Here is a 10,525-nt window from a genome sequence, read left to right on the forward strand (position 1 = left end):
ATAATAATGTGATGTATTATTAATGGTTATTCTTTTCCAACATGGTGTATTACCATGTTTTTGGAGATGATTTACGCCCATCGTTTTGACTTTACGTTCCATCTAAATCACATGTAATCAAAATGCTAGTGTACTTTTTGGACTGCTTTCTTTTATTCTAATATAACCTGTATTTATTTGTGTTGTTTAAAAGTTTTTCTCTCCGTTATACAACCTTAACCTCAAAAGATTGCGCTTCAGGAAGTCAAAAAAGACGAGAAAAAACCATACGCACAATTGGAGGTTATTTTATTTCTAAATCAACTTTTTAAGTTTTAAAAATTCATGTTTGATGACTAGTGCATGCATTAATATGAGGTTGTAATTGTACAATGTACGCTAGATGGCAGCGCGATCCAGACATTTTTGAGTTGGAGAGGAGGTAAGCCTGCAGAAACCCTGATACAAAAAGCCGGAATCCCCATGCAAATTCCCAGTAACTTCACATGATTTTGAATTACTGTCATTATTAAGACATAATGTGACACCAGCTCAGTGATTGTGGAGACTATAGGACCTCGGTAATTATTGAATATTGCTTATTGCTCCGTCTAATTTTAGAGATTTTCGGCCGCTTGCACGGCATCCCGTTTGTATAACACACTGTCTTTTATGCATCATTCTTGCCATTGACATTTTCCTCCCTTTATAAGCACGTTTTAACTAAATTGTAAGTTTTAATCAGCGAGACTGTGCCGATTACAGACGGGGATGTACCGCAATGCGCATGCCAAAGACAAAACAACGTGTGAAAATATAAATCCGCTTTAAACCAATAATGACATCCGTTAATTTTATGATAAAGATACCATTCCAAGACAAACCATTTTGAAACTTTGGGGAATTTCTGAGCCAGAGTCCCCCTTTCGCCGCTGCGCACAGTTTTTGGTTTATTTGTCGTGCGTAAAAGCTTTGTCCCCCCTTGCCTTTACCCCGCTTTTTCTGCTATTCTATTCAGGGTTTCTTCCTCTTTTTGGTGACAATAGACGGCCCATACTAATCAGGTTTCAAAGTAAATAGCAGCGCGGGGCGAGCTCAATGTAAATTGTGCCTGTCAGAGCCCCCCAGCCCCTCCAGCCGTAGATGGCAACACTGCAAAAAATATCCATCCTCAGACATCATTCAGTTCAGTACTGGAGTCTGGAAATCTTAGATTTACCAAAACAGGAGACTGAATCTTATATCGGGGCAAGATGTTTCCACTTGTTTCCAGTGCCAATCGACCCATCACTTTAAAATGTATTACATCGATTGCTGTTTTCTGAGGGAATCTCCCTGAATACTCTGCCTCATTTCAAGCTATTTACACCTACAAATTCTACAAACGACTCGGAGTGTGATTGGAAACAAGTGGAATTTCGTAAACTGCACTTGCACGTTTTTCTGCTGTGTTTTGAGGAAAAAATTACATTTTAAGATTTGAACACGAGACCCAAATGACTTATCGGGATGGACATTTTTTGCAGTGAATGAACGGAGGGGGACTCTAACCAATAGAGAGAAAGAGAGGGCTTGGCTATAACCTTAGCCTCCCATTTTCTCTCTCTCCCTATCTCCCCCCTCTCCTCCTCTCCTCCTCCTCTATGCAGGGCTCTGGCCAGTCAGTCGCCTTTGATTATCAGTCTCCAGCAGCCCCTCTCTTGGCTCCTTGACATGAGCACCATATAAGGCGCAGCGATCTCCATAGAAACGTGTCAGTTTCAATAGTAGTGTCAAAGTTCACTATATACAGACATTCGCGCAGATCCCCCGTTTCGGAAACATTGCTCTGCTGGTCCTCTCGTTTAAGCGCATTCATTTTTGGGTCTCTCCTTCTTCTTGCATATTCTATTAGTTGTTGGTGTTGGTCTTCTTTTTTATCTTTTCTCTTCGTATCTCCATTCCTCCTGCTGGAGAGAGGTGAAACTATACATGGGCACTTCATTCGGCGACGCGGTTTTCTTTCGCGGCTGGGCGAGAGGATGAGGTTTATTTAAGAATATAGATGTAAAAATCCAGCTCTTCAGTTTTTCCTCCCCTCCTATACGGCGAAGACGGGAGTGTAAAGGAGCAAGGGGAAGAAAAGAGAAAGGAATTTATCTCCGCAGCACTTTGGATCGCGTGTCTTTCCAGCAAAAGGTTTTTTTTTTTACTCGTTCCTGCGTCCATGTGAATCGCTCCTGCCTTTCCTTTGTGGCTATTTTATATCAAACTGCAATTTGTTACGACTGGACTCGGGCTTTCCTACAAGATTAGGGATTCCTGAATGGCTGACTGCAATTTACCTTGGAACTGGCCTCCCGATACTTGCATATCCTGATCGGGTGCCTATTCAATCGCCCTCCTGTATTTTGAATGTATTGATCGCGTTGTACTCCCCTTTTTACCCCATATGAGATTGCGTGCTCCGATTTGACTTTGCACTGCCCCGTCTTTTGAGATCTCATTTTTGCTCCTCTTCGCTTCATAAACACCGGCGATCATTTCGCTCTATAGCACTTTCCGGGGCCGAGATATGGCAATGGTAGTTAGCGTCTGGCGAGATCCGCAGGAAGACGTGGCCGGAGGACCTCCGAGCGGCCCCAACCCAGCAGCGCAGCCGGCGAGGGAGCAGCAGCAGGCGGCGTCGGCGGCGCCGCACACTCCGCAGACCCCCAGCCAGCCGGGACCCCCGTCCACACCGGGGACCGCCGGGGACAAGGGGAGTCAAAATTCTGGACAGAGTCAGCAGCATATTGAATGTGTGGTTTGCGGAGACAAATCGAGCGGCAAACACTATGGCCAGTTCACCTGCGAGGGATGCAAAAGTTTCTTCAAGAGGAGTGTACGGAGGAACTTAACATACTCGTGTCGTGCCAATAGGAACTGTCCCATTGACCAGCACCACCGAAATCAGTGCCAATACTGCCGGCTGAAGAAATGTTTAAAAGTGGGAATGCGGCGGGAAGGTGAATATATATTTTAAAGCTAACTCATTATTACTCATCCTAGTAGCAGGCGAACAGGGCTGCCATGTTGCATTAATGTCACAGTCTATATGGCTGGGCATACTGCAGTCTCCATCCATGTTTTTCAGGGATGTTTGCATGAATGATTAGTCTTTCTGCCTATGAAGAGAGGGCTAAAAGGCCAGTGCAGCCACAGCAACTATGCTTGTGAATGCAGGTCGCCCGAACAAAGCGGCTCGTCTAGCTGACCCTTTCATTTTGTTTTTCTTGCAGTCTAAATTGTAGTATTATCAAGCAAAGGCATTAGGTCCAACAAGCCCATTTTACGTATAGGTTTTAGAGCAGAAGAAGGGCTGTGTGTTATGTGTGTGTGTGTGTGTGTGTGTGTGTGTCTATATGTCTGTCTCTGTGTGTGTGTGTGTGTGTGTGTGTGTACAGAGTGCACGGCTAATAGTCCTTTCCATAAGTATGTGCAACTTACTAATTTATAATTGTACAGTGGGCTGTCTAAGATGTGTGTGTGAATGTAAAATGAACACACTACAAACCCACGTCTCTCTCTTGCTTCTTATGCTGACTAGACAGCTCAGACACACTGAATAATGCCGCTGAAGTTGTTCGTGGCTCATTGTTTTGCCTGGTGCATTACAGGCCGTGTAACTTTCCTCTCTATGTCAAGTGTTTTATTCCAATTCATGCAAACATCCCTCATTTTAAATCCACTATTTGTCGTGCAAACTACAAGCCCACGTATAATCTGCACCGAGTTACGTTCATATTTTATTTTTAATATTAAACAATGGCTGAATTCCTTTTATTCCCAGCTGACCTTTTGATATGTGTAAAATGTGTAAATGTGACTGTATTTAACAGTAATTATCAATCATATTTGTAATATGTTCGAGCGCAAATAATAATTATTAATATAATTAAAAACCCACATAAATATCATGGTAAAGTAATATAAGTAGGCTACTACATGTAATGTGCAATTACGCCCTGAAATAATAGAATAAATAGTAAATCTGTTGAATTCACTTTTGGATAAAGGAAAACGTGTTTTTGCTGTATAAAAGTGATTCATGTAGTGTGTATCTCTAAATACAAATGTAAACAGTGTGAAGGTTGAGGGACACAGCACATCTGTTTAGATGAGATGTTTATGTTGTCGATAGAATAATCTCTGGAATATTATAGTCTTACAAACAGCATACACTAGTCAATATGTTTTGAAGAGCGTGCTGAATGTAGATATCACTGCATGCCGTTTTACTGAGAAGAAACACACTAGCTGCAGCTTGCTTGAAGGTTGTATACTCGTGAACAATGTTTATCAGTCCTGGATGCACATTTCCTCTTTTTCTCTCTCTTTTTGTCAGCGGTTCAGCGAGGACGAATGCCTCCAACCCAGCCCAACCCAGGCCAGTACGCGCTGACGAACGGGGACCCTCTGAATGGCCACTGCTATCTGTCCGGATACATCTCGTTATTGCTGCGGGCCGAGCCTTATCCGACGTCCCGGTACGGGAGCCAGTGCATGCAGCCCAACAATATCATGGGCATCGAGAACATCTGCGAGCTGGCTGCTCGTTTGCTCTTCAGCGCCGTGGAGTGGGCGAGAAACATCCCTTTCTTTCCCGACCTGCAGATCACCGACCAGGTGTCCCTTCTCAGGCTGACGTGGAGCGAGTTGTTTGTGCTTAACGCAGCCCAGTGCTCCATGCCTCTGCATGTGGCCCCTCTGCTCGCCGCGGCGGGCCTCCACGCCTCCCCGATGTCCGCGGACCGAGTCGTGGCTTTCATGGATCACATCCGGATCTTCCAGGAGCAAGTGGAGAAGCTTAAGACCCTGCACGTAGACTCGGCAGAGTACAGCTGCCTCAAGGCCATCGTGCTTTTTACATCAGGTGGGTGTCCGACATGTCACATAGAAACATGTCTATAATCAAATGAGGCCTAGTTGCAGTAACGTTAGTGTGAGCGAGGCTCGCAGGGCGAAACACTGTGGCACCGAGAATATGGCTGTCAAGTATAGGCTGGTCACAAATCTGAGTTTACGAGATGTTTGTGTTGCCGATGGAATAGCTATTTTGTCAACAGCTTGCTACATATCTACTTACATGCATTCCCATGTCAGTTGTAGCCGCAGCATAAGACGTGTAAACAAATCCAGATTGAGTGAGCGCATCAAGTTTTTTAGTGTAACACTCAGTCCAGTGCTTTTTAAATCGGAGGTAGTTGACAATCTCATATATGTAAATATTTTATAATTGTTGAGTTTAAACTTTTTTGAACACGTTTGAGCGAGACCGAGATTGTGGGTTCGCGTCCATAAATTTTGGAACAGGTGTCAAATAATTGAGCGTAAAGATGAAATAGTCTATCACTGGGTGATATATGACAGCTGATGCATTTATGAGAGTTGGTGCATGCTTTTATCCTTGTTTTGCGTGCACAAACACATGTCTTGGGGGGGGCAGGAAATAATCCTTAGCAGACTGAGATCAAAAAAGCTGATGGATGTTGACTCATATGTCAGTGCATCGCTCCTGTAGGACACAGAGCAGAACTGCTGTATTGTTTGTAGATTAATCTTAGCTGACCTATTAATTTTCTTAGTTATTGGCAATAGTTTCTCTTGCCGCGCACGCTTTGAAAAGTCATCAGCAGCAATTTTCAAAAGTAACCTACATTGTTGATAGCTTAATTGATGGCTGACTGGGGCAAGGTCCTAGAGGTCCTCATTTGCTCTCTAATTTAGATGCTATTTTGGAGTTGGTTGTGTACGCTTGGTGTCATTAGGCCTGTTATGTCAAGAAGTCTGGTGATGATGGGAAGGAAAAGGAAAGTGTAAACTCACTCACAGGCCCCAAACTAGTTCTGAACTTAACTCAAAGTTTTGACCTCATTGTCTAAGATTTGCCCCATTACAAAATTCTCTAACTGCGTTGTACATATCCTATAATTAGACACGTTAGTGATAAAATATTAAGTTTTATTGTGGTTTTCAGATTTTGATTTATATTGAAATAATTCCTACTTTCAATATCCCTGGAAAGCGTCATAATTCCATTTTATATGTGGTTACACCTCTCTTCTAGCATATTTTAATAATTATTCCTTATTATTCACTTAACGTCACAAGGATGTGCATACATTACCTTTACTGATTTTAAATTATATAATATAATTTTAAATGATATTATATACAATTGTCGATAAATTCTCCCATAGCATATTAAAATGCCATACAGTGTGTACAAAGTAATAATACTCTGTATATAATCAGGATCTTAATTATATAAATTAAAGTTTGAGTGCTCACTAAACTTGTAAATAGGAACTCAGAGATTGTATTCCAAACTACTAAACCACCGTTTTCCATTTTGGTGAATACACATTACCACATTCAGTTAGAGTACTTTCTATTTTTTTAGATTTTTAGTTTCAGGGGCCATAATAACTACTTTTCAGTTTTGGGGTTTGGCAACTAGGTTAATTTGACACGCCAAATTTTGAAGGCATACTGAGAAGTAAATATATGTTTTAACACAAATAAATACGTATTTTGCCTCAGTTTCCGTACTTCAGTAAAGTGACATCCTGTTAGGCTCACTTTACCGTGTGCACTGGCATATCTGACCATATTTTCCTATTGCACGACGTTTTACTAATTCACCCCAGATTACCCAGAGAAACTTCATACACACATTAACATCCAGCATGTTTTCTAACAGATCATTTAGTTAGGTTGATAGGCTACAACTGGTGTTGGCTATAACAAGTCATGTGGCACCTTGCCAAGACCAGCGTGGATTGTGTGCCTTTAATAACACCAGACTTGTCAGTATTTGATGCATAAATAATGGTGGCCAGGCTAAACTATTTCACCACAGTTCAGGATCATTGTCTTACATTAACTCCTTATCCACATGTGCACACTGCACTGTGTGCCTTTGCTAACCTACCACAGAAATAGTCGTTTGCGAATCTGGAAGCTATCTGCTCCCATGTCTCAGTCTATTGAGGTAGTGGGGTGCAGGGTTGCAGGCAGGCCTGAAGGAGAACTATGGGATGTCTTTGACCAGCTTTCACTTGACGCATACATTCAATTGCAGCCTATTCAGTGCTTTGAGCTCTCTATATCGCTGCATTGCAACGTATTTATATTTTACAAAAAAAATCCAAATGTAATTCATTTCAGCCTTATTGATTGCTGTGGGTTTTAAAAGGGACACTCAGCGTTAATCCAAAGGGATTTGCATACACGGGGCTCTGACCGGCCGGAGTAAGGTCACAGTAAATCACCCCGAGATCTCAGCGTTGCCCCCGGGTTCATAAGGTTATTGTGTCTGGCCATAGTGAGTTATAGCACTGAAAAATCACGAATAGGCTTAAAAGCCTCTGTCCGACATTTAATGTATTAGTGCTTGAAAACTAAAGCTGTCGTCCTTGTGTAGTTTCTACAAAAGCACAGCTCAATACAGAATCTTTTAAGGACAGCCTAGACTCCATGTGGGACCATATATGCCAGCGGTTATGCTGCTTGCGTTTACAGCCGTTTATAAGCAGTAGAACACGCATGCCTGGGCTGTGTGGAAAACAGCTCTCTTTATAACAAGCTAAAACACCGTATACGATAGTAACAAGCCTTGTATGCTTTTGTCTATACTGAAGCGTGGCTGCATAACCACCAGCAAGCACCAACACACGCCTCGCCTGCGTTGTTCCACATGCTCATTTTCTGACATTTTATGTCTCTTCTGCGTGACTATTGACTTCACCTCCTCTAATAAATCTGATTGCTTCCAGCGGCCTGTCCTATAGGCTCCATCGAAAACAGGCCAAGAGTGGTCTATGGAGAGAAGAGCGGCGAAATGACTTAACAGCTTATTGCAGAGTAATTAGGTCACATTACATCCAGTGTAATTTCAGATTCATCAGTGCCGTTTATGTTTCCTTATACTTGAATCCCCAGAGTCCAGACATCAAGAGCAGCGACCTTTAGGCCTATAGCCTACCTTTCGCCTTTGCTCCACTGCCCCATTAGTTTGCCCTCCACACACACACTGTTACACTGTTTTCATGACATTTAGCTCTATATTCTTGTTGATTGTTGTAAGAGCAGGCAGAGATATCCTCCACTGAGTTGTACATCCCCTACTCCAGCAGCAAGCCCCCTTGTTTATTCAGTATGACAGTCCCACTCGCTCAGTGTGATGTAGCATGTTTGGGCAGTGTGTTTGTTCATTCCACTTTGTCAATAACGCGTAAAGGCTGATGTTGAATGATAACCAGAGCGCTTTTGCAGGACATAAATTGGGTATGGCAAGGTGTGCACTTGCCAAAGCCCACGTAAGGCTCAAATTGGCCATGTGTGGGTTTTTTTTATTGATATTTTGTACAGAAAATATTAAGCGAATTTGTCAGCAATCTAATTTGAGTTCTATAATTTCAAATAATTATAATGAAAATGTAATATTGTAATGTTTTTTTTTGTAAATTGTATGTGCTGCGAACTTGGTGACCTGAGAGTCTGATGTGTTTTAATAATATAATATTTTAATAATATATTTTTAGCCAGCAGTTATTGTTTCGCTTGTTCCTCGAAATTTTGAAGTTCAACAGCAATATATTCTCAGGATCAGGAACTTTTCCACACCATGTTGTACCTTGGGGTTTTAGAGTCGTGACTACTCTAACCACAGTGTTTTTGGTGTGTGTTTCTCAGACGCTTGCGGCCTGTCGGATGCTGCTCACATCGAGAGCCTACAGGAGAAATCCCAGTGCGCCCTGGAGGAGTACGTGAGGAGCCAGTACCCAAACCAGCCCAGCCGCTTTGGGAAGCTCCTGCTGCGGCTGCCCTCTCTGCGCACCGTCTCATCGTCGGTAATCGAGCAGCTGTTCTTCGTCCGCTTGGTAGGTAAAACTCCTATTGAAACCCTCATCAGGGATATGCTATTATCCGGGAGCAGCTTCAACTGGCCTTACATGTCCATCCAATGATCCTTATATGAAAGAGGAAAAAAGAGAGGAAAAAAAGGACCAAAATTCAGCACCCCTCACCCCATCCTCCTTCAAGAAGACTATATATAGGACCTTTTCTGAGAAACTTGGAAGACATTACTTTTTTTCTGTCTTCTGGGACTGATATGGAATACATTATGTACAGAAAAATATTGGAACTGGACTTTACACCTGTGTAAATCCACCCTCATCTTCAAGAACAATACTCTTCATTTTGTAAAATACTAGTCTTTATTTTCCTTTTTTTTGTAAAAAATACAAATAAAATGAAAAACATCATATGCGCAGTAAGAAAAAAAGAATCAAGACTTAGCGGGAAAATAATGTTTCCAAGCAATTATAAGAATTGTCCTGTGTCTATGTACCTCTCTGTTTTGTATTTTTTCTGGTTCTAAACCAGGGTTTCTGTGATTCTATACTAATAATTTTTTGATATAACCTTTTGCTTCTTATAATGAGTGCGATATATGTTGTCGAAGCTATGTTCTCCAAGAATTAAAATTGAAGTGAGAATTTAAAAACAGAAAAATAAAGAAATTTAGACAAATAAGAAACAGTCTAATCGCTATGACAATATCACCACTGATGGTTGAACTTTTTTCCCAATTGATATGATGGACCTGCAACAGCAGCAAACTGACCTCCAGGACATTTTTACTGAGAGGACGTCTGGGGCTCCTTTCCCCGGGCCATGAGTGCGTGTGGAGTCGATCATCAGTCAAAGAGGAGAGACATGAAAATCAAAAGCACTTTTAATATATCATTTCAAATACATTTTGTTTGTTTCGTCTTGAAAATTTTCATTGTTTCTTGAATTTTATTGGTTGTTGCCTTCAATTTGCTTACTCCATGATGCAGCTTTTTGCAGAAGGGTCGGTTGATGAAGTTGTGTGATGGTGACTGTACTATTAAAAAAAGAAATAGGCAACGATGTCTCATTCTCAAGCATTTTCCTGGAAGCAAATGTCAAGATGATCGGGCTTATTTTAAATCATCTGAGGGAATCTGTTGTCTGTGTGTGCTCATGGTATCTATAAGAAAAGCGCAAGTGCAGCCTACAGTTTCTGAGTCACTATCCTGCATTGCCTTCTACTGAAACATATAATTGTGAATACACTGTTTGCCTCTATTACACCTACCAGTGAAAACGAGGTGATACACGGGATTAAGTGTGGTAATTACACTATGGGTGCATACCTTACATTTTAACAGACCCACTGACATAACTGGCAATGCGAACACAAAGGAGGGGAGGCTATACGTGAGGAACTACAGCAGTGAGCTCTCTGCCAGCCTGTGAGCGCATTAATGTTTAATATTTTTCCCAGACAGCAAGGAAAGCCTGCGCACCACACAGAGCCACCTCCATCCTACCTCCTGTGGCTTAATCAAGGTGATTCTTCACAAACCAAACAATATTCCCCTCTCCCCCGTTCTTAAAAACTCTGCCTTGATAGTGCATGCCTCAATATTGATGTGGGCGTCATTTGGCAAAAGGGTTAGGCCCGCTGCAAAGCTGCTGTGATATGCGT

General features: G+C 41.9%; 1 protein-coding gene across 2 annotated transcripts; it reads left to right on the forward strand.

The window, feature by feature from the left end:
* The first annotated feature begins 1,633 nt into the window (after positions 1-1,633).
* On the forward strand, positions 1,634-9,926 carry nr2f1a (nuclear receptor subfamily 2, group F, member 1a). Of its 2 annotated transcripts, none has more exons than XM_035658966.1 (3): positions 1,634-2,966; positions 4,349-4,873; positions 8,698-9,926. In XM_035658966.1, the coding sequence occupies exons 1-3, from the start codon at positions 2,534-2,536 to the stop codon at positions 8,970-8,972; spliced, it is 1,233 nt and encodes a 410-aa protein (XP_035514859.1). In that variant the 5' UTR covers positions 1,634-2,533; the 3' UTR covers positions 8,973-9,926. The 2 variants fall into 2 exon arrangements, with proteins under 2 accessions (XP_035514859.1, XP_035514858.1); XM_035658965.1 differs by having other exon boundaries at positions 1,640-2,966; positions 4,346-4,873.
* The last annotated feature ends 599 nt before the right edge of the window (positions 9,927-10,525 follow it).

This window comes from Morone saxatilis, unplaced genomic scaffold, assembly GCF_004916995.1.
Source record: "Morone saxatilis isolate NCDOM2014 unplaced genomic scaffold, NCSU_SB_2.0 Contig16, whole genome shotgun sequence".
In the NCBI taxonomy this organism is placed as follows: Eukaryota; Metazoa; Chordata; class Actinopteri; family Moronidae; genus Morone; species Morone saxatilis.

Bases quoted from the DNA above. Each gene is read 5' to 3' on its own strand.
- nr2f1a (XM_035658965.1), top strand. From the start codon at position 2,534: ATGGCAATGGTAGTTAGCGTCTGGCGAGATCCGCAGGAAGACGTGGCC. The intron at 2,967-4,345 runs GTGAATATATAT...TCTTTTTGTCAG, and splicing joins AGTGGGAATGCGGCGGGAAG to CGGTTCAGCGAGGACGAATG. The intron at 4,874-8,697 runs GTGGGTGTCCGA...TGTGTTTCTCAG, and splicing joins CATCGTGCTTTTTACATCAG to ACGCTTGCGGCCTGTCGGAT.